The sequence below is a fragment of the Exserohilum turcica genome (genome assembly GCF_000359705.1).
Source record: "Exserohilum turcica Et28A unplaced genomic scaffold SETTUscaffold_6, whole genome shotgun sequence".
Taxonomy (NCBI): Eukaryota; Fungi; Ascomycota; class Dothideomycetes; order Pleosporales; family Pleosporaceae; genus Exserohilum; species Exserohilum turcicum.
The window spans coordinates 65207-88150 of record NW_007360277.1 but is presented as its reverse complement, the minus strand read 5'-3'; the positions used below and the strand labels follow the sequence as shown (position 1 = coordinate 88150).

The 22944-nt window shown below is 51.2% G+C and overlaps 7 protein-coding genes across 7 annotated transcripts; 3 read left to right on the top strand and 4 right to left on the bottom strand.

Moving 5' to 3' along the window:
• The first annotated feature begins 619 nt into the window (after positions 1–619).
• SETTUDRAFT_164957 (uncharacterized protein) lies at positions 620–2360 on the top strand. Its single transcript, XM_008031348.1, has 4 exons — positions 620–901; positions 967–1004; positions 1084–1715; positions 1761–2360. The coding sequence occupies exons 2-4, from the start codon at positions 972–974 to the stop codon at positions 2323–2325; spliced, it is 1230 nt and encodes a 409-aa protein (XP_008029539.1). The 5' UTR covers positions 620–901; positions 967–971; the 3' UTR covers positions 2326–2360.
• On the bottom strand, positions 2348–3828 carry SETTUDRAFT_156164 (uncharacterized protein; the record flags this gene model as incomplete). The annotated part of the gene is made up of 2 exons (XM_008031347.1): positions 2348–3381; positions 3441–3828. 2 exons carry the CDS (start codon positions 3826–3828, stop codon positions 2348–2350), a joined length of 1422 nt encoding a protein of 473 aa, XP_008029538.1.
• A 1858-nt stretch (positions 3829–5686) lies between these two features.
• Positions 5687–7324, top strand: SETTUDRAFT_96473 (uncharacterized protein; the record flags this gene model as incomplete). The annotated part of the gene is made up of 2 exons (XM_008031346.1): positions 5687–6195; positions 6253–7324. 2 exons carry the CDS (start codon positions 5687–5689, stop codon positions 7322–7324), a joined length of 1581 nt encoding a protein of 526 aa, XP_008029537.1.
• Positions 7325–7851: 527 nt separating this feature from the next.
• Positions 7852–8975, bottom strand: SETTUDRAFT_33954 (uncharacterized protein; the record flags this gene model as incomplete). The annotated part of the gene is made up of 3 exons (XM_008031213.1): positions 7852–8275; positions 8319–8878; positions 8931–8975. 3 exons carry the CDS (start codon positions 8973–8975, stop codon positions 7852–7854), a joined length of 1029 nt encoding a protein of 342 aa, XP_008029404.1.
• Positions 8976–10062: 1087 nt separating this feature from the next.
• On the top strand, positions 10063–17639 carry SETTUDRAFT_22370 (uncharacterized protein; the record flags this gene model as incomplete). The annotated part of the gene is made up of 9 exons (XM_008031132.1): positions 10063–10236; positions 10294–10707; positions 10765–10951; positions 11011–11180; positions 11229–11598; positions 11664–12290; positions 12349–15302; positions 15336–16697; positions 16764–17639. The coding sequence occupies 9 exons, from the start codon at positions 10063–10065 to the stop codon at positions 17637–17639; spliced, it is 7134 nt and encodes a 2377-aa protein (XP_008029323.1).
• Positions 17640–18032: 393 nt separating this feature from the next.
• On the bottom strand, positions 18033–19783 carry SETTUDRAFT_180741 (uncharacterized protein; the record flags this gene model as incomplete). The annotated part of the gene is made up of 3 exons (XM_008031345.1): positions 18033–19134; positions 19191–19589; positions 19645–19783. The coding sequence occupies 3 exons, from the start codon at positions 19781–19783 to the stop codon at positions 18080–18082; spliced, it is 1593 nt and encodes a 530-aa protein (XP_008029536.1). The 3' UTR covers positions 18033–18079.
• A 1454-nt stretch (positions 19784–21237) lies between these two features.
• On the bottom strand, positions 21238–21778 carry SETTUDRAFT_22368 (uncharacterized protein; the record flags this gene model as incomplete). The annotated part of the gene is made up of 4 exons (XM_008031131.1): positions 21238–21254; positions 21305–21330; positions 21400–21632; positions 21749–21778. The coding sequence occupies 4 exons, from the start codon at positions 21776–21778 to the stop codon at positions 21238–21240; spliced, it is 306 nt and encodes a 101-aa protein (XP_008029322.1).
• Between the last annotated feature and the right edge of the window lie 1166 nt (positions 21779–22944).

Genomic DNA, 22944 nt, shown 5'->3' with positions numbered 1-22944 from the left:
TTTATCGCGCACAGCTTGGATGGAAAACGAGCCATACAAGCGGGCTTAAGCCATGGCTTATTCGCCAATCAGCCCGTGGTCCATACAAGACGCCCGAATGTCGTGGTAATAGATAGACTGGCAAAGTCAAGCTGAGCTGTGCATCTACTCGCCGCGGAGTGGAGTCGCATATCCGGGAACAGTGCTCTGGTTAGCCTTTTGTTACCTCATCCGTATAGACTAACAAGATAGGCACTCGTGCCTCGCTTTCGACTACTGGAAACGTGCGGATTGACTAATGTCTGGCTGGCGTCTGGCTGGCGTCTGGCTGTGGGCGCTGCAGTGCCCAAGTACCGTTCTCTCTCTAGCCAGCCGCTTGGCGAAATTTCCCCATTGCTAGCTGCATCTGCCGCGACGGGTGCACGACGTGTGCGAACCAGGCCTGCCATGTTCAGCTCGGTCGAGATGCGGCATGAGCGTGGCGCCGCGTGCCAGTAGTCATGGTGCCCGCGTGGCTAACCAAGTTGGCGTCGTTAGTGGCGTCGCACAGAACGGTCCCTCCCGCCAGCTAGGCCTCTAGACTCGACTGCCCATTGCTCCATTCATTCATCCATCCATTCACCACCCGCCATCCATCCATCCGTCGGCCATACCCACGACCATCGCCCACAGCCATTGCGCCTGTTTCGCATGTCAGCTTACGCCTAGGTACACGCTGCTCGTCGTCGGGCAACATTCCCGATGCACCGGCCAGCGTCGCGAGTCGTCACGCTCCAACGGTGCTAGCCAGGTCTCAAGATGATTGTTCCAGGACCAACAAACGCCGCTCCATGGTAGGCGGGTCACCCCGATGATTTCTTTTCCCCCACGCTAGACATGGATGCACAACACGATCCATGTCAACAGCCCAGAGATAAAGATGGTAAGACGAACTGAGCCACCAAGCACCCATTATGCCTCTTCATCCACGCTCACTAACGTCCCCAGGAGACATGGCCGAAACAAGGGAGAAGCGCGTCGTCGTGGTATGGCCCTACTGCTACTATTACTACTATTACCACTACAACCACGTGCAACATGCAGCTAATCACACGTACCCTACAGATTGGCGGCTCCATCGCCGGCCTCATGCATACACTAGCCCTGAAATCGCATGGCCACAGTGTCATTGTGCTGGAGATGCGTTCCGAGCAGCAACTGCAGGCTCGCGCTGCTGGTCTGAGTCTGTGGCCCAACGCCCAGCAGCTGCTGCAGACGTACATACCAGACGTGGATCTGGACGGCCTTCTCATACGCAACCCTTCGTTTCCTATAATGGACAAAGACGGAAACGTGCTGGTCGATGTGCCATTCCAGTACGACGTGCGTACGTCCTGCTGGGCGGGAATCCACGGCTTGTTGAGAATGGCCTGTGAAAGACACGTCGACACCCATGGGCCCGTGGCCATCCGGTCAGGATGCAGCTTCACCGGTCTGGCAGACTGTGGCAGCCACATGGTCGTAACATACAGGGACAAGGCCGGATCCGAGCACGAGCTGACGGCTGACCTGGTCGTCGGTGCAGACGGCGCGCGATCCAAAATCCGAAGCATTGTGCTTCCTGAGCTCAAGACCGAGTACATGGGTTATCTTGCATGGAGGTCCTATCTCCCCGAAGACGATGCGCCACAAGAGCTGAAATGCACTGTTCAAGGCAAGATGCCCCAGTGCATGCTGGGCGGTAGCTATATTGTGGTGTAGGTTCGAGTTCCGGTCACTAGTCGCGCGCTAACGCTTTACAGCTATCTCTCGCCAGACGACCATGGCAGCATGAGGCCGGGTGAGCGTGTGGTCGAGTGGTGCTGGTATGATGCCTGCGATGCGGCCACTCCTACCTTTGCCGAGTACATGACGGACGTGAATGGCGTCTGCCACAACTCAACCGTGCCATCGGACCTGCTTCGCCAAGAAGTCTGGGATGCGCAGATCAAGCGTCGGCAATCGGCACTGTCCCCGTTGTGGCAGAGGATATTCCAGCAATCCCGCCCACCGCTGCTCACGGCTGTCCGCGCATTCGACAACACGAGGGCTTCCTTTTTCAACGGTAAGTTGCTGCTGGTCGGCGAGGCTTTCACCCAGATCCGGCCGCATCTGGGAGCAAGCTGTGACATTGCTGCCGTGTCAGCGCTGCATCTACCGCGTGTCCTGAGCGGAGAGATGCCCATGAGGGAGCTCGAGACCAAAGTAGCCAAGCACGCCATGGAAAAGGCCATTGGAAGTAAAGCGACTGGTATCTTTGGCATGACGGGCAAATGGCCAGACGGCTTTACAGCCGAAGGCGCTGCGAAATTTGCAGAAAAGCTTTGATCTAGTGTACTTACATGACTAGCTAATCAATTCCCCGGTATTCAAAGTACTTGGCCCACTCTGCAGTCTCCCTCAACCTGGGCACCAGCTCCTTTTCCATTGTCAGTGTAAACATCCAGCCCTCATCCGCGTTTGCGCTCGACCGCACGGGGGCATAGATGACAATGACGCCTGGCGACTTTGTGTCTCCCCAAAAATGCCGGTATGCAATGGGCTTTGCGAAGCCAAAGTCAAAGTCACTGATGTCGGCCGAGCGGTGATCGGTCACAAACATACTCATGGGCGGACGGGCGTCGAGACAGAGGGCCAACGCTCGCTTGTTCCTGATGGCCGCTATCGCATCAAGGAGGCCAAGGAAATGCCCTTCATTGCAACTCTCCGTCAACCGCCGGATATAAACGGCTAGCGTGGAGAGCGGTGCCTCCGACATGACCTCTCCAGCCGTGAGGGGCGCGACAGGGGCCATATCCGAGAATGCGCCGGCAATGACATTGCGGACTGTGCGCTCCGGAAGCGGGTTGCTGAGACGAGGCCGCATGTTGACAGCTTCGCCCATCCAGAGAACCGTCGAGGGATCCGTCTTGTAGTGGGGAGCCCGCACACGCGACAGCATCCGCCAGATGTAGGCGCAGACGGCGTCATATGTGGATATCCAAGGCGACGCAGAGTCTGCCGGCTTTGCCAGCTCCTTGAGCGCGGCGGCTTTGCTCTTGGGCAAATGAAACAGCACAGCCTGCTGCTCCACGTGACCGGGGTGTTTCTGCGCTACAGGAGGTCCTTCGACGAGGCTGTTCTGTGGTACGTCTTTGGTAAAGCGCGAGACATCGAGGCATGCAGCATCCCATGGAGGAAAGCTAGTCGACTTGGCAACGGCATAGCAGTTTGCAGATAGCTGGCGCGTAAAGGCATTCCATCCCATGACGTCGCAGGAATAATGGTGGTGATGCATGCTCAGGACCAGGCCGCCTTTGGTCGAAGTGACTTGGTATCCTGATACCACTGGGCTGCGGTCCGGCTCGGCCTCTGGTCGTTCGCCCCAAGTCAATTCCGGTATGCCTATACACGCAGGACGTTAGTAAATCAGAAATACTTGAATGTGAATTGGGTTCACCCACCCCACAAGTTGATATCGCGCAGCCCACTGCGGCCGGAAAAGTGGGCTTTCTCAATGTCATCGAGAGATGGATGTCCACCAAGGGGATGCAGGCAATGAACAACAAATTGCACGGCTGAATCCCTTTTCTTGACAAAGGAAAACCCGCCTTCGGGGTCTGCCTCAATGGTACCGCACATGTGCCGTGCCTGGCTGAGTGTTCTTTCGAGCCCGGCTCTGAGAAAATCGACAGCCTGAATCTTCCTTGCATCCTTCATGCGGAAGAAGACGGCGTAATGGTTATAGGCGCAGTTGAGCGTGTAATCAATGGTGGAGAGTTTGAATCGTTCCTCTGCAGGATCGTGTTCCCATCCCGAGGGGCGGAGTTGGAAACTTTGTCGCACTGACATGATGGCTGGGCTCTGATGTGTGGTATTCTGAAGAGACAACCACCCATGGACAAGGTCAAATATATGTACATATGTATTCAGTCTGAACCAACTATATCCTGTTTATCCACTGCTATCAAGACATGTTCTGTCCACTTTGAAGCCTCAAGTGAAGACTTTTCTCCCGCGTGCCTGATCCGCTATCTTGATCCTCACTTGATGAATCAAGGACTTCCCTATGGTAGACCCATAGGAATCCTTCAGGAGTGCCAAGGGGTCCACGTGTACAGCGCTGCGCAATGGGTTTGCCCACTTGAAAAAACATCCGAGCAGTTATCTGGGCTTTCCATCTGATGGATCAAGAAATTCTCCGCAGTGGACAAAAAAAAGGGGGGGGGGCATTCAGGAATACCATGCGGGTCTACTCATTGGGTGCCGAGTAGAGGATTGGCGTACTTGAAGCTGTTTAACCTCCTTGTAGATATGTGGAGTGATAGGAGCCCGTTATACCTGCCTGTATCCCTAAAATGATCAACTCATGCTGTGGTACATCTTTTCTACGTACATGAACAACGATGGGAATTCATGGAAAGACATTTGGAAAGCTGTATAATCGTGTTGCCTATCCATATTCAGAGAGTCTCCGATTCTTGTTTGGTAGTAGATCATCACTTGCGAGCCGGATACGTGGTGGGCACTGCCCACTTTCCCATGTATTATCCGATAGGAATACCCTCTTCCGACGGCCTATGATTCTATGTTTTCACGCGAATCGAAATTGGGTGTCACTTCTGAACAAAAAATATCGACAAAGTTGAACAGACTCCTATCACCCGCCAGGTTCACAGATATCCGATAGCCTATGTAAGAATAGAATAGAAGATATGGCCTCTTGAGAATAGAGAGCGATTGCGAGTATGATACCTGGTGCGGAATAAGATCCACTTATGGGGCGTAGCAGATGTCGATTGAGACAAGCGCCTGGGTCTTGCTTGATCGTTTATCGACCGAAGTGTATAAAACATGATATCTCTAGAACAAAACGCATGTATTCATCGAGCACGAACTGCGGAATAATCGAGTGACGCCGATAAATATTTAGAAAAATCCTCTTTTCATCATAGCGTCCAAGATTTGACTTTTTTTTTTTGAAGAGTAGAGGGTCTGTGGACAAAAAAGCTGCTATCGCATAGCAGAAACTTGCTTCATGCTAAGAATGCGTATTTGGACAATATTTTGTTTCTCTTGATTGTAGGAGTATGCAGTATCTAGGGATAAGCTTTTGTGGCGAGAATAAACAGTGGGGAAAAACGACACTGTTCGGATGCTGCCGAGAATATTGCGACAAGACACCTGCTAACCTCGAGTGAACAACAAATGGCATCTCCAAAAATATTCATTTGTGGATAGAATACCTGGTGTCGGATAAGAGGACCTCGGATGCTGCCAAGATAGATTTTGACCAACCCCCTTTTCTTACTTAAGCACGTGTAAAATATCAATCTTACACTAGAGAGCGTTTGCAAACGGAATACCCAGAGAAGAATAAAAAACACTTTGGGTACTGCCACGTATTGGGCACACACGCGTGACAGTGTTGTAAGAAAACTGCGGTCCTTGCGCTCGTATTGTAGACCGAGTGTTTCGCCGTGCAGACATAATTTGGCCGGAGATATGCAGAAGCCAACACGTCCCACTTGAGCTAGTTTGTATCAAGTTACAGATATGGTACTTAAACCGTGTTTGTGTTGGGTGCCTGTTGCACAATTCTTCACCCTACCGGACCACGTCCGACTTTGATATTCTGCCCCCAATTTCCAAGACTGGTTCAAAAAAAAACAACAACAGGTACTCCGAGCCTTGAGCTACAGACATCAAGATGCTTTCCCTTCTTGTTGTCTTGCTGGGGCTTCTTTTGGGATTTCAACTTTGGAAAAAGCTGTGGGGAAACCACGCAAGTCTCCAACCTGGCCCCAAACCACTGCCCATTATTGGCAATTTGAAAGATCTACCTCCAAGCGATGCACCCGAGTATCAGCATTGGCTCAAGTTCAAGGACCTTTACGGCCCTGTGAGCTCCGTAACGTTGCTTGGCCAGCCAATCATTCTTCTTCACGACCGTGACGCAATTCGCGATCTCTTGGTGCGATCGGCAAAGATCACCTCGTCTCGACCTTCGTTTGCATTTGCCGACATGTGCGGGTTTGGAGCGCTGCTAAACCTTCTGCCATACAATTCCACATACCGCCTACACCGCCAGATGATCTCCAAGCGTTTTGGTACCAAGACGGTAGCAGAGCGTTTCAAGGACGCTGAATCCATAGAGTCGCACCGGTTCCTTTTGAAAGCGCTGGATGACCCTGCCAATTTGCTGGAGCATGTTAAGTCGTAAGTCCAGCCAATCTTTGTGCCTGATACGCGTGCTGAGTAGTTTTGTCTTTGCAGTGAGGCGAGCGCCGTCATTCTGCGCATCACATATGGCTATGCTATAGCCCCACAAGGCTCTGACCCACTGGTCTCTTTGATTGAGGAAACAATGGACGCATTTGGCCTCGCATCTGACCTTCTGGCTTGGCCGGTCAATGCTCTTCCGTTCCTCAAGCATATACCCGAAGGGCTTCCAGGCACGTCCTTCAAGAAGACGGCCCGGGAATGGGGCCAGCTAGTGTACAAGACGCTCAACGTGCCCTACAATTTTGTTAGACAGGAAATGGCCAAGGGAACCCACATTCCGTCATACGTCTCGTCGCTCATCGAGCAAGACAAGGAAGGCGATGGTGAAGCAGTGGCATTGGACGCAACCAAAGAAGACGTCATCAAGAAGACTGCCGCTGTCATGTATGGCGGCGGATCCGATACCACTGTTGCCTCGATTCATGCATTCATTCTCGCCATGATACTATTCCCAGACGTCCAGAAAAAGGCGCAAAAGGAAATCGATACTGTCATTGGTAGCGAAAGACTGCCTCAGTTTGAAGACCGAGATCGGCTGCCGTACGTCAACGCTGTAGTCAACGAAGTCTTTCGGTGGCATCCTGTTGCACCACTAGCGGTGCCGCACAAGGTTGACGAAGAGACGAGCTACAAAGGTTATCGGATTCCAAAAGGAGCGTACATTATCGGGTCGGTCTGGTGGCTCTTGCATGACCCCAAGGTCTATTCAGACCCCTCTTCTTTTGACCCTGACCGGTTTCTGGAGCCTCGCAACGAGCCGGACCCCACTGACGCAAACTTTGGATTCGGGCGTAGGACTTGCCCCGGTCGATATGTGGCCGACCAAACTCTTTTCATTACTGTTGCTCGTGTACTGGCGGCGTTTGACCTTGGAAAGGCTGTTGACAAGGCTGGCAAAGAGATTGAGCCGCAGAGAGTGGGCAGTCCTGGGCTGATCATGCGGGTGCACGACTTTCCATTTGACATCAAGCCCAGAAGCGAGCAGTATGTGCGCCTCATCCGGTCGTTTGAAACGGAGCACCCGCAGGAATACCATACAATAGAGGGACTGGGTGATGTATAAGATGCTAGACTAGCGAGAATACGACGTCAAGTTTGCGAGTCCAAGCTTCCCACTAAGACGGATGTGTGATGACATGCAGCCTTGGCAGCCGTTGTGAGCCAATCAGCCGGCCTCGCTTCCACCAACGACTTCCGCGGGCTTACTCATACCCTTATCGATCGAAAACCCGTCGTTTAGGTCCGAATACATGATTCTAGCTTGCGGCTGTGGAGCGGAGCGCGCCGCGTGTACCGCTGTGCAAGACACACCGCCATCTCTGCCCTACTCTGCTACCCCACGGAAACGATAAGCGGTACGAGGACGGCGCGTATATTTCCCTATTCCTAGGCAACCCTCCGAGAGAATGGGCCAAGGACTACGTCTCCCGTACATCAACACCTCCAGTCCACACATACAGTTGACTTATTCTGCATTGTCCAGGCAAGACGATACGACTGTTTCGGTCGAAAAGGAACAAGAGCCAACGAGCTGCCATTCTACATGATTCAGAATACACCAGTGGATACGCAGCGTGCATACCACCGAGCCTATAGATGGTAGGGCGGTTCGGCTCCCTCGACTACCTCATACACCTCGCTAATAGCATCTGCAAGCTCGGCAGGAAGAGGACCCGCCTCGAGCGCGTCAAGGGTCTTATTCAGCTGACCCACACTCGAAACGCCAAAAATGATGCCGTCGCCATACTTTCCATCCAGGTTGCTGTGAAAAGCCGTCCATCGTATTGCGGCCGCATGCCCGTTCATGCCGTGTTCCTCGGCGAGCTCGAGGATCATGGCTACTGCGGCGTGTACTGGCGGTTTCCCATACATGATATTGTAGGGCTTTCCGATAAAATTCTGCATCGTTAGACCTGGCTGGGTCGAGGCTTGCTGGGGCTTACTTACATCTTTCTGCCAGCGTCCCGAGGTTTCAGAGTGTTCCGAGAATAGACCGCCGGCGGCGGGACTGGTACTGCATCAGACTGGGCTTGCTGTGACGACTGCCACCAACATACCTATAGCAATAAAACGACATGCCATGTTTGCGCAACAGCGGGAATAGCTCCTTTTCGCATCCTCTTGCAATGGCGTTGTAATGCCCCTCATACACGCTGGGTTTGGCGTAGCCGTGCTCCTCACAGATTTCGAGAAACCTGTACACTTCGGCGGCTGAATAGTTGGATAACCCAAAACCTCGAAACTTTCCCTGCACAAGGGCATCGTTCATTGCCTTTGCGGTATCCTCAAACGGAGTCTGGCGATCTGGAAAATGCAGAAACATCGTCTCCACACTAGGTGCCTGAAGATCACGAAGCGACTGGCTGATGCTGAGCGCCAGCTTCGCAGGCTCATGATCTCCAGGACTCGTGCTGTGAACTTTTGTGTGCACAGTAAATCTGGAGACTGCACTGGCTCGGCCAAGACGTGATTCTGAGGCTCCCTGATCTCCCGGAGAATAATCACGGGCCGTGTCAAGATGACTGTATCCACGGCCATGGAATGCATCCAAAAGAGCTTGGACGTCCTCTTTCTTATCAAACCGAACGGTTCCAGGGTCTTTGTTTGTGTCTCCAATCTGTGTTCATGTCAAAAGAATGCACATGGGAGATTGGTATAGGATTGCCCACCATATGGGTTCCAAGAATGATCTTGAGCGGCGATTGCGAAGCCATGGTGGGTACAGAAACGTGCCCAGAAATGGGTGGTCTTCACTACGGATTTTGCGAATTGAAGTTCACTCGTCGTCTATCGGACCTTTGTGGAGTGGTGAACAAAGCGTCGTCTTGTCTCCCAACCCATCCCAGTAATGCCACGTCTCGTATCTTTGGGCTGACCCGCAGAGACTGCGTATAGACCACTCGGTCAAATCTCTATGGTATTCTCGGATGCAATCGATTGGTACACGAGAAGGAACGCGTATTGGGTCCCACTCAAAATGAATCCAGGCTTTGCAAAGTGCATTTATCCAAACGCCCCATTGCTACGCTAAATTGCATCTGTGATACGCTTGACGCCCTGGAGCAAGTCGTGTAAATGCATCACAGTGCACAGACTGAGCGCCTCACGTTACTGCGCAAGCGAAGCCTAGATGCCCCACACGCAAGGGAATGCTTTTCCTAAGTGGATGTTACAAAACCCCTGCATTACGAAGTGGATAGAGTCGTATTTTATACAGCTAGCTTCTGGCTGAGTATTCCGACACCTGGGCATCTCCTTGTCATATCTGTTATCCTTTCCAAGATTGGCTGCTCCAAGGTGACTACGGATTTGTGCTATGCTGATGAGTATTGGAGACATGAAATCAAGACATCAGAGAAGGATTTCAAGACTGGAAATATCAGATACCCACTTGGTTGTAGACATGGATATCTCGCTTAATCAGCTACATGGCAATAAGTCTGTTTTGGTACAAGAACCACATTCCTAATCGTACCATGGGAAAACAAGGGTCTGAAAAACTTGCATCAGGTGGAGAAACAGACGAATACGAAGCCCTTGGTACCCTGCATTGTTGATCAGAAGACACATGATCTTGCGCGCCTTTGATGGCTTCTATGGCCCTACTGAGAGAAGCAGAGCATGCCTTGCTTTGTCAACTTGAAGTATATATAACATGGAGTGGCCCTGAGTCCACAGCAAACTCATCAAAGCCATTACCCATTTCTCGTTTCATCATTTCAAACTAAACGGCTTTCATTAGTCAGCCCCAGTGTTGCTGCAGGACAACGCACTTCAAACCAATCTTTATCTTCCCTGACTATGGCAGAGCCTATTGCAGTCATTGGCCTGGATGCCAAGTTGCCATGCGATGGCGATAGTGTGGAAAAGTTCTTTGAGTTCCTCGTTGCCGGAAGATCTGCCAGACAACCTGTCCCGGAAGATCGGTACAATGTAGATTCTTTTTGGCATCCCGACCACCACCGGGATGGAATTGTAAGAAACTACAGAGCCCCAATGACTACAGATCACATTTACTGACAAAAAATCCAGATTGCTAGCAAAGAAGGGCACTTTATGAAAGGCAACATAAAAGCTTTTGATGCGCCCTTCTTTGGTATGACGCCTGCCGAGGCCGCAGCCTTAGATCCGCAACAGCGACTGCTTCTCGAGTGTGCCTACACGGCCATGGAGAATGCAGGTTATACCATGGGAGACATGCAAGGCTCAAATACGGGTATGTATACAGGATCGTTCACGTTTGATTACAGTGACATTACGATCAAGGACATGGATGTCCCTTTGACATACTCTGGGACTGGAACAGTTCCCAGTACACTCGCCGGCCGTGTATCGTGGTTCTACGACCTCCGAGGGCCGGCATTTACTGTCGACACTGCTTGCTCAAGTAGTATGGTGGCGCTGCACCAGGCGGTCGTCGGTCTAAAGTCACGTGACTGCAACGTGGTATGTTCTCAGTCCTGTCACCTTCCTACATTCTCTCTCTGACACATATACCGGTAGGCACTTGCATGTGGTACCAATGTCATTCTCTCGCCCGAGTTTGCCATCAAGTTGAACGGTCTTGGTGTTCTGTCCCCGGCAGGTGCCTCAAAGAGCTTCGACAAAGATGCAAATGGGTACGGACGAGGTGAAGGCATCTCAGTGGTTGTCCTCAAACGCATGTCGGATGCAATCCGCGATGGAGATAGTGAGTGTTCATTCTCCATGAGTGGCCAAAATGGCGATGCTAATTTCTAATCTGTACAGCCATTCGTGCCGTCATTCGCAACAGTGGAATCAGCCACGACGGAAAGGGTGCTCCACTGACAGCACCCGTGAGAGCCTCCCAGACCGAGTTGATGCGTCACTGCTATACCCAAGCCCAAATTGATCCTGCGGAGACGCGATATTTTGAAGCCCATGGAACTGGTACCAACGTGGGCGATCCCACCGAGGCTGGTGCCATCAGTGACATGTTTAGCTAGTATCGATCAGAACAAGATCCTCTTGTTATCGGAGCCCTCAAAAGTAACATTGGACATACTGAAGGCAACTCTGGAATTGCATCCTTCATCAAAGCCGTCCTCTCCTTGGAAAGTGGTATTATCCCAGCAAATGCACACTTTAAGCACGTCAACCCTGCAATTCCAAAGGATTGGCACCTACATTTCCCAACTACTGCGCTGGTACATCCCAAGACTCCCTCGGGTGTTCGTCGAGTCTCCATTAATTCTTTCGGAATTTCGGGTACCAACGCCCACGTGGTCCTAGAGGATGCACTTCACTTCCTCGAGGCACACGGCTATGATGCGCCCCACCGAACAGTCGCCGTGCCTCGGCTTCCCGGTGCAGCTGGTAAGCCTGAATCCCTGCTACTATCTGTGTTCGAGACACGAATGTGCTAATGTGAGGTTGTGTAGAAAAGCCACTTCCGGTAATCAATGGCACTGCCCACTCTCCGCAGCTCTTTGTCATGAGTGCCTTTGACCAAGACGGTATTTCCAGACTCTGTAAGGCATACGAAGAGTATCTGTCAACCATGACTGAGCCTCTTTACAACTTGAGCTACACATTGGCGAACAAGAGGTCGAGATTTGCCTGGCGGACTGCGGTTGTCGCCAGCTCAGCACAGTCACTGGAAGACTTGCTTTCTGAAGGCCAGCCAGCATCACGTGCTGTTAATGAACCCGGTCTCGGGTTTGTTTTGACTGGCCAGGGAGCGCAGTGGGCTAGAATGGGAGCAGATTTGATGCATTATCCGCCCTACCGACAAAGCCTCGAACGCGCAGATGCATACCTAAAAACCATAGGATGCGAATGGTCTGTGATGGAAGAACTTTCAAAGCATCAGGGTGAATCTCGCATCAATGATGCCGAGTTTTCACAGACGCTGTGCACAGCACTGCAGGTTGCTCTCGTCGACCTGTTCGCTGATTGGGGAGTCAAGCCTCAAGCTACTGCAGGGCATTCTTCGGGTGAAATAGCAGCTGCCTACTCGGCTGGTGCTATTGACCAAGAAAGTGCGTGGAGGATTGCATACTGGCGTGGTAAGTACCCTGGATCAGCAGTAAAGCCAGTTGAACATGCATAGCTAACCATGTGCAGGCAAGCTCTCTGCCGAACTAGCCCGCTCACCCGAACAGCTCAAGGTCACCATGGCTGCCGTTGGTCTAAACTCTGAAAAGACTTTGGAGTACATTGACAAGGTCAATGAGTCTGGATTCCAGAGTGTGGGCAAGCTCACTGTCGCCTGCATAAACAGCGAGACTAGTCACACTGTCAGTGGAGATGCCGAACAGATTGCTGCCCTGATCCAGATGCTCAGCAACGAAAACATCTTTGCGCGTAAATTGAACGTCGAACTAGCGTACCACTCAAGGTACATGGAGCCCATTGTCAAGCAGTACACAGAAGGCATGGGCAAGATTGTACCACGTCCATCGGATGGCCAACAAGCTGATGTGCAATTCTTCTCTTCAACATACGGGACGAACATTGGCCACTCCAAACTGCAAGAGCCCGCATACTGGACCAAGAACCTAGTCTCCACTGTGAGGTTCAACGAATCACTGACAGCAATGCTCAAAGCCCCATCCATGTTGAAGGGAGGATCATCCAGCCTCGTCACAGATGTCATTGAGATTGGACCCCATTCCGCCCTGCAGGGCCCGCTGCGCAACATCATTGACGCGGTAGGCAGGGGCGGTAGCGGCATAAAATACCACTCTGCGCTCAAACGAGGAGAGTCAGATGTGGAGACGATTATGCAGGCTGTTGGGTCCTTGTTTACTCGCGGGATAGAGGCTGATTTGCTCAAGGTCAACCACGTTGATGGAGCAAACCCAGCCATGATGATTGACCTTCCTCGATACCAGTTCAATCACTCTCGCGAGTACTGGAGCGAGAGTCGAATGAGCAGAAACTATCGCTTCCGCACTGCTCCGCGCCATGAGCTGCTTGGTGCTCCCGTCAATGATTGGGATGCAAATCATGATGCCATTTGGCGCAACTGGATCCGTCTCTCCGAGAACCCATGGGTGGAGCATCACACCGTCTCAGGGTCAGTCTTGTATCCCGCTGCTGGTATGCTTGTCATGGCTATTGAGGCTTGCAAGCAACTGGGAGAGCTCTCGAACCCCGACAAAGCCATTAAAGCCATCCGTTTCCGCGAAGTCTCCTTTCATTCCGCAATGCAGATCCCGGACAACGCTACAGGTATCGAGTCGCACGTTTATCTGCGGCCCGTGAAGCAGGCAGGCCGGGAGGCAAAGACATCTGCTTGGCGCGAATTCCAGATCCTCACAGCCCAGGAAGACGACGAGTTCCGAGAGCACTGCTGCGGTCAGGTGCTCCTAGAGTACGACGATGCAACGACTCCTGTTGATGGCGGTCGAGAGGAACAAGCCCTGAAAGATTATGCCCAGGCCCGACTTCAAGATGCGCACCAAAAATGCAAGAGCGAGGTTCCCTCGGAACAAATCTATCAGGGCTGGAAGGACGTCGGCCTCGTGTTCGGCCCAACTTTCCAAACCATAGCAAATGCCGCTGTGGACCTCGAATCTGGGACGACACTGGCTTCACTCAAGCCTACCGTGCCACTTTTGAGAGAAATGATGCCCCTCAATTACCTGCAGCCCCATTTGATCCACCCCACAACGTTGGATGGCGCATTGCAGGCGTGTCTGGTGCCCCTTGTTTCCAACCCAACCAGGAAGCAAAACAACCCCATCGTTCTCTCATTCTTGGAAGAGCTTTGGATCTCGGCATCTACACACCCCGAAGAGGGCTATGAAATCTTCGCCGACTATCACACTCGTGGCCGCAAGGACTATATTCTATCCTGCACTGCTGTCGATACTCAGACCAACGAGCCTATGATACGAGCAACTGGCTGCAAGGCTACCGAAGTCGATGGTCGAGATGGTCTCTCAGACTCCGACGTGGACCCAAGATACAAAGCATGGCACATCACATGGAAGCCAGACCCAGATTTCCTCAGCGCTTCAACCATGACCCAGGAATTCCAGGAATACCTTGATTTGCTGGCTCACAAGAATCCCCACATGAAGTTCCTCGACATAAGCAACGGCGAACACTCCTTCACCAACCAGGTCCTGACCACGCTGTCTGAGCGCTATGTTGAGTACGACTTGACAGACAATTCCGAATCTTGCCTTGGCCAGGTACAAAAGAACATCACAGCAGGCTTTGTGCAGTCCAAGGTCCTCGACATCAAGGCTGAACCGATTGACCAGGGTTTCCAAACAAACTCGTACGATGTACTCATTGCGCCAGTCGGCGCCATTCCCAATGCACAGATTGATGAAGTTCTGCGCCGATTCTCCAGTCTCCTGAAGCCTGGTGGCAAAATCATTCTCACAGTGCCATTCGGCAAGGCGGTGGCAAAGAGTTGGGCCAAGTACCTGGTTCAGAACAGGTTCACCGAGCCAGATGCTTTGTTTGGCGACAAGAAATCTTCGATCTTGGTTGCCAGTGTTCCATCCAAGAGCAAAAACGAGACTGCCTCAAGCACTGGAGTCTACTACATTGTAGCCGACCTTGCTTCAGACACGCAGCGCAGCCTGGCTGATAAGCTGGTGTCATCGTTGCAGGCGAATGGTGCCATGGCTAAGAGCGCTACCGTATCCGACTATGTGCAATTGGCAACTGCGGTCGGTCAAGAAGCAGTCTCTGAGAGCACATGCATCATGATTTCAGAACTCGAAGCACCCGTGCTCGCCACAGCTGACGAAGGCGTCATGTCAGCGTTGAAGACAATGGTCGGCGGAAAGCGGCTGCTGTGGGTGCATCAAGAGTCTGCTGACACGGATCTGGTGACCGGTTTCGCAGCAAGTATTCGCCTTGACTATCCAAAACTCGAATTCGTCACTCTCACCTTCCAACCCAGCGAAGGTGATGAAAACATGTCAAGCAAAATCTTGGAGGTGGATGTGCGCATGTCTTCGCACACCAAGGGTCCCTACGAAACCTCGTACAAGTTCATCGACGGCTCAATTGCAATTCCGCGACTCGTCGAAGATCCTGCATTGAAGAAGCACGTGAACCAGACTTCTGACAACAGCCTATGAAAGGTTGCTTTTGGGGCGGACCCCAGCCGGGCCTTGCGCCTCCAGATCCAGCAGATTGGTTTGCTGAATTCGCTGTGCTTCACCAGTGATCAGCTGTATGCAGCTCTGCTGGAAGAACCTCAGGTCGAGTTCAAAGTCATGGCCACTGGTCTGAACTTTAAGGATCTGGCCATACAGCTTGGCATGATTCCAGAGTCAGCCATGGGCATGGAAGCGGCCGGAATTGTCACTCGAGTTGGGTCAGGAGTCACCCGCTTCAAATCTGGAGATCGGGTGTTCGGATTTACTGGACTCGGCTCGTTCTCTACGTACGCACGGGGTTGGGAAAACAATCTTGCCATGGTGCCAGAGAACCTATCGTTTGCGCAGGCTGCAATCATCCCGATTGTGTACGTGACGGCATGGGCCTGTCTGTTTGAGATTGGTGACCTTGCAAAGCGTGTTAGCCGTGGAAAGAAGACTTCTGTGTTGATCCATGCAGCGGCTGGTGGTGTTGGTCAGGCTGCCATTCAACTGGCACAGCGTGAGGGCGCGGAGATCTTTGTGACAGTCGGAAGCCTCGAGAAGCGCGACTTTCTTGAGAAGACATACGGCCTGCCACGAGACCACATCTTTTCGAGTCGCGACTTGACTTTCAAAGAGGGTGTGTTGAGAATGACTGGCAACCGCGGAGTTGACATTGTCATCAACAGTCTTACTGGAGAGGCGCTTCGTGCTACCTGGGACCTCATTGCACCATTCGGAGCTTTTGCGGAGATTGGCGTCACCGACATTGAGTCAAGGGCTCGCCTCTCCATGGCTCCCTTTGGCCGAGGTGTGAGATTTGAAGCTCTCGAACTGGTTTACATGTGGAAGACGGATCCAGAGCGACTTGACTACCTCTGGGCGGGCATGGTAGAGAGCGTTCTCGACCGGAAGCTTGACATCAAAACACCCATCAAGAATTTCACCGTCTCTCAGATTGAAGAGGCGATGCGCTTGATGCAGTCGGCCAAGCATATTGGAAAACTCGTGGTTGAATATCACGACGAGGATATCATTCAAGTCGTTCAGCCTCCCAGGCTTGCTGCCGAGTTATCTCTAGATTCTACGTACGTTGTAGCTGGTGGCTTTGGAGGATTAGGTTTGGAAATTATCCGTTGGCTCGTGCAAGCGGGTGCTAGAAACCTGATTGTACCCTCAAGGAGAGGTCCGTCCGATGAAGCGAGTAAGAAACTAGTGGCTGGGCTGCAAAGTGAGGGCGTTCAGATTGCTACTCCCTGCTGTGACATCACAAACAAGGAGGCGCTAGAGAAGGCCGTCTCTGAAGCACTTTTGTGCATGCCACCAGTCCGTGGATGCATCCAGACATCTGCCGTCTTTGCTGTAAGTTCCCTTTCTTGTCTCCCACAAAGCAAAAAGAAGCCTTTACTAACATATCCTGACTTACAGGACAACTCTTTCGACAAAATGTCTGCCAAACAGTGGCACCAAGCCGTAGACGTCAAAGTCAAAGGAAGTCACAATCTGTGGGAGATTCTCACGGCAAAGAGCACGACTCTCGACTTCTTCATCATGCTTTCTTCTCTTGTGGCGATTATTGGTTTGAGTGGTCAGACCAACTATAATGCAGGCAACTCATACCAGAACGCCATGGCCAGGCGCCTGTCTGCTGAGGGACACAACGTTGTCTCGATCATGGCACCAGTCCTGGATGATGCCGGCATGGTTGCTGAGAGACCAGCGCTTAGAAAGTACCTACTTTCGACCGGTCTGGCTTTCATGTCTGCGGAAGAACTTCTCCGCGCACTGGACTACTACTGCCACCCAGGCCTCAAATTGAGTACTCAAGAATCCCAGGCGATTCCAAGATTCTGGCTTCCCAGGTACTCGGCGACCGAAGGCGCAGAGCAGCCAGCCTGGCAGCACGAACCACTGTACAACCACATGGTCCTTCGAAACGGTGCCGAGGGTGGCAATGGCTCTTCTGGCAAACAAGGCTCATCTACGCGGTCGACTGCTGACCTGATTGAAGCAGCAACTTCGCTCGAGGAAGCTGAGCAGGCAGTCCTCGATGCTTTGTTGAAGCAGCTGACAAAGACTTTCAGTTACGACATGGCGGACCTTGACCCCAACAGGTCTTTGGATGCATACGGAGTCGACTCGCTGGTCGCTGTGGAGCTGCGCTTGTGGATGACCAAGGAGATTGGTGCTGATATTTCAGTTTTTGACATAACCAACGGTCAACCCATTACCCAACTCGCTGCAAAGGCTGTGGCAAAGTCGAGATTCTTGGCTGAGGTACATAGGCAAGGAAAGGCAGAGTAGGGCTATCAAAGGAGCAACTTGGGCATTTCAAAAGCATGTGGACCATATTAGAAATACAAGATTATTTTTGCTATTGTGAAATGATTGACTAGACTTATGAGCGTCGATTGCCCGTGATCTTAGCTCTATATATATTTTTAGTCTGGCTTCAAGCATTGCTAAGCTCTTGATGCCTCTATTTTCATCTCACTCTGTACAAATTCAGTATTCATAATAACCCTGGTCGACATGCGAATTAAGTCGACGTGTACTCAGACGCTGCGCGTTGATTCGGTAGTGAGCCAGTTACCGTTGCACCACGGGCGAAAATCATCTCTTGGGGTTGACATTCGGCTTTCTTATTATCTTCACTGAAGCTTTTCACCTGAATGGTCTGACATATGCAAGCAATTGCTCTGGGTGTGACCCATGTGGAAATCTTGAATTAAAACTAACATCTACTATAGTGGCGCACAAGTGCCAATATCGGGTGCGGTAATGTACTCTACCTTTGAATCTCCGACTTCAATATCAAAGGTAGTAGACAGACTTTCTAAATTAATAGGTGCAGAGGCAGTGTAGTATGCATATTGCGCCGTCTCCTTATTTGCAGGCTGCATAGGGACGACGACCTGTTCCAAGCGATCGATATGATATCCTTGGACCTTTGTCCGCTTCACTAGGCGGATTTGTGGCGCGGCCTTGTTTTGGAGGAGCGTTTTGGAGACGGCCGCAGTGACGGTAAGGTTACCTTGGTTTGTAGCTGAATCGAATGACATGCACGACTGCTTCTGCTGATACAAGACATCGCCATTGATAGGATAGGTGCCTGTGCCACCGTTGTCGTAGATTTTGTCATTAAGGCGGATTTTGAACGAGTCGAATGTCTCGCTGGCGTTCATGGAGTAACTGAATTCGAACCATTGGAAGGCCTCATCTAAGTAACCCACCGATTGCCCTAGGAGGTAGGCCGTGAAGATGGGAGCATCAATCTCCGGGCCTGCAGTGCCATTGCGAGTAATGGGGATGATGGCTGCAGTGAGCGAGTTGGGATCGCGACCTGTGCTTGGTGTGATGCGAACACGAATACGGCCGGAGAAGTCGACGCCCCCATTGGCATTGAGGCCATATGTGAGGATGTATGGCCTGACGTCTGCTGGCTGCAAGGGATCCGTGAGCGTAACATCGCCAGGAACGAGATCCAGCATGCGACCAAGCACGTCTTCACACTGGGACTTGAAGTAAGACGTATCGGCAAGCTTTCTCATGGTCTTGTTGTCATCCGAGGCGAAGATGCGCTTGTCCGAGTTCAGTGTATCGTTGGCGTTGCGGACCAGGGGGTTTGCCGTAGTATTGCCAAGGTACTCTACAACTACCTTGTTGTCCAGAGCGGCCGAGGTGGTATCAAAGCTGGCTTTGTTCGCCGCGCTGACTGGGCCAGAGACAATTTCAGGATGATCGACCGAGTGAACGCCACCGATACTGTGACCACAAGCAATCAATGTAATCATGTCGACTGGGAATACGAGTTAGTTTTGTTCACTTTTGAGATAAGATCAAAGAGTAGTTTACCCTCGCTGAGGCTAGCAGTCGCAAATCTCTTGCGCGTGGTGTCGAGATCCGTATGGGCCTCAGGGACTCCCTTGATGCCAGCCTCGGTCGCATCCTTCCGGCCCAGCTTTAGCGGCACGCGCATATTACCGCAACGAGCCACTGCCATGACCAGAGATAAGGCTATCAGGTCTGCTGCTGAAGTGCGAATATCGACGGAGGAGGAGATGTCTGATAATGTGTTGTTCAGGGCAGCGCCTTTGTTTTCGGGTCGATCAAGCTCGAACTGGATCGAAGCATCAAGACCTCCCGTCTTGGTGGAAGCATCGTGCGTTACAGTGTCGTGGAAGGCAGTCCGTACCCATTCGGCAGCCTTTTGTATGCCAGGTGAGCCGGCGCCAAAGGCGCATGTCGCAACTTCTGCATGGATGTAAGTCTTTTGCGGGCGGCTAAAGGCAGAGATGAAGACACGCACGGTCGGAGAGAGAGCCGTCTCTGATGTAGCCGGATTGCAGATACAAAAGGTCTTCGATGCGGTCGTACTGGCTGGGCCAGACATATGCCTGTGAAGCGGGCGCTAGCAGCGCAAGACTGATTGCGAGATGGCTCTTCATGATGGTGGGGAAAACGAGAGACTTGGGTAAGGCAATGGCCAGCAGAAGGGTTCATTCATCGACTTTATAAACCGGATGCATCTGTGTTAGTTGCTCATTGCGATACCAGGGCTTACAACATCGTGTTCTGATACGAGTAGTGGAGCCAGAATAGCGGAACAGATGGATGTTTGGTGATTAGCTCGACGCTCAGCCATGCGGCACCTTGTTCAGGGCGCGGATTTGCAGTCCCGCAACCCAATTTTAGAATTTAAGGAGAGCACTAACATCGGAATGGCCTAGACATGGGAGTATCGGGTAGTAATTAGTTCTGGAAATGCTCAAACAAGCACGCAGCGAATGCAGGCTCCAGCTCGCCTGGGTTCGGCGAAAATATGGCCGGCAAATGCAGCGCCAAGACGGTGCCAAGACGGCTATCCCGGGCATCGCTGGCCGGTATTAGCCCAAGAGTGGCATGGCATAACGACAACCTGGTGGAAATCTGCATTGCCCACGTGTGCACTACTACTGGAGAGCGGCAGGTGGACTCTACTGTCTTGACAACGCACAGAGTACCGGCATTGCTTTTCGTCAACTGCGCGTGCGCGTCAAACGCCAGTCGTTTGTGAGCTGTTCGTGGCCAAGCCAAAGACCCGTATTCCTCATGTATCCTCGCCACTTACGCATGGTGCATCGTGATTGGCCAACGGCATGGACCATAGTCATATTGGACTAACTAAGGATGAGCCGGGTAGCCTGCAGTGTAAGGGTGACATCGGCCTCGTTTAGCTGTTTAGCTCCCGCTCTCTTCTCCACTAGCGTACGCCCTTTCCGCAGCTGACTTCCTATGCATCTCCTATCCTCCCTCTCCCTACAGTATTCACTGTCTCCATATCTTCTCCCACACTATAAATTAAACTAGTCTCGATTCCCACATCCTGTCTACACATACAAGTCGCCGACTAAAGAATTGGCGACTCAGTTGGCATCGTCAAGACCACAGCAGAGGCCCAGCCTGTATCGTGTCCTCACATATCGCTCTAGTATGCCAGAAACATGAAATCTCTTTTTAGAATGCATTAGGAGGTTATGCAAACTGAGAAATGTGAGAATCTGCCAGAACCCGATTGGAGTCTGGTAACTGCCCTCGCATAACAACTGGCTAGAGAGAGATTTTGTTCCAAGCTATTCCTAACCACCTTTAACATGACTTGTATACTAATCAATATACCAAGGATCCTGGTCCTTGAGTCGTACAGAGGGTGTCAACTTTGTAACATCTCTGTTTACCTGAGCTTCCGTGTAGCCATTCCCAAGAAATGCCCACATGTTGTTGTTTCGATATTGGAGGTTGTAATACTCCCACCTAATTGTTTGAATAGTTTTCAAGTAGTGGAGACCCTTGTGTGTATATATCAGTCACCTGTTTGTCTCAAATCTGGGTCTAGAAAACAACAGCAGCTTACCGAGCCTCCCTAGATCCAGGGCTTGCCTACTTCATTAGTTACAACTGGTCCAAAGCTCTCTAGCTAGGATACGAACCGTCAGCTGTGCCATTCTTGTACCAGCTGTGGATCAGTTAGTTTGGTTATATGCTACACTGGAACCTACTGCTTCTCATAAATCTATGTATTTACCTCTGACATTTGTCGCTCCATACACTGCGCTTGTGGAACTCATCCATATGCTCGTAGAGTTGCGTAATTGGCTCTTCCTTGACTTCCATGGACTCGATAGCCTCCGCTTGCATCCGCTTAATGCAGTTGGTAATATACGTCACTTGTATGTTATGCTTCGGCTGGTCAATTGTGCAAAGTAGATTACCTCCAGTTACTGACCGAGACAAGCACGCTTCCAACAGCCTAATTGCCTAAGCAGGAAAACGTTAGTATTATGGTCAAAAGCAGTTACACTGAATTAGATACCTCGAAGTCCGTTCACTACAAAGTGGTTAGGAAATTTGGGCACAGTCATCGCCAAGCATACCCTGGGCTCAGGTGTGAACTCCTTTGCCATTTTGAAGCCCCCTGTCCCTTCAACTGCGCTATTCTATATTGCAGCTTTAGCTGCAGATTATGGTAGAGTTTGATCACGTGTTCTCTATACGGTGTAAAAGTTTCGAAAGAATCGATAACGATTGGCTGAATTGAGCTCTAATCTGATTGGCTCTTGGCGCAAGAGAATCACGTGATCTACGCACTGGTCTACTTTCGTACCCTCTACTACAGAAGCCACCCACCACCACCACGGCGGAGACTGCCCACCACCACCGTGGCGGCTGCCTACTACTATAGCTATTGCTGTTGCTGCTATTGCAGCTACTAATCAATATATACATATGAGACCATCAAGCTGTAGCTAAAGCTGCCCCTTCCTTTGGTGCCCGTTCATATCAGCATGTATTTGAAGCTTGTAGGCGACAGGCACATTAGTATTGCCCACTTCAGCACATATAAACTTGACCAAACTCGTGTTTGAATGGTAATGGTCTGCGTACGAATCATATGAATAAGCTACTCAGCTGAACTGCGCATGCATCATACTGTCTACCCCGCTTTTAGAACGGAAAGCTTTCGTTAAGTAGGCCCTAGCTACCATATCATCGCTACCTACATCACGCCTACAATCATTTAATCAGCCTTAAGAGCCGTAATGCGAAGCATCCTTTGCCAGGTCTGTCAGCGAAAAGATTTAAACTTGTTTATTGAACGCAATTCGGAGGCATCCCTCAATGATGACTGAATCGCAATATCACACGTCTAGTGGCGACCCATCGACTATCCAGGCGGTCTAAGCTCATGGAATGTAGGAGCTAGGCAAACTCGACATACTCAATATTCTCCGCTGCCCCAATGTATGAGGAAGTGCCTAGTTTTAGATGAACTTTTTCTGTCTATTATTATTATTATTATTATTCCATTAGAGTCTATCTGCAGTCAGTGACTATGTAAGACTTTGGCCAGAGGCCGTTCTAGGTACAATTTGTTTAAAGTGAGAGTGTTCTCTGTATAGTACTGCTATTGTGCTGCGGTTTAGTCGCTTCTAGCTGCGCTTAAAGCAGACTCCAGTTGCTGAAGAGCAGTTTAGTAAACAGGAAGAGATGTTAGACAGCAGGGCTGTCTTCCAGCGAGCTCGTTTAGGCTAAGGAAAGTAACTTAAGTAAAGTTTGTTAGTTATTAGTT

What these genes read in the sequence shown, in the direction of transcription:
- SETTUDRAFT_164957 (XM_008031348.1), top strand. Translation starts at nt 972, where the DNA reads ATGGCCGAAACAAGGGAGAAGCGCGTCGTCGTG. An exon ending in GGGAGAAGCGCGTCGTCGTG is followed by an intron (nt 1,005 to 1,083) that starts GTATGGCCCTAC and finishes CGTACCCTACAG; the next exon opens with ATTGGCGGCTCCATCGCCGG. An exon ending in GGCGGTAGCTATATTGTGGT is followed by an intron (nt 1,716 to 1,760) that starts GTAGGTTCGAGT and finishes AACGCTTTACAG; the next exon opens with CTATCTCTCGCCAGACGACC.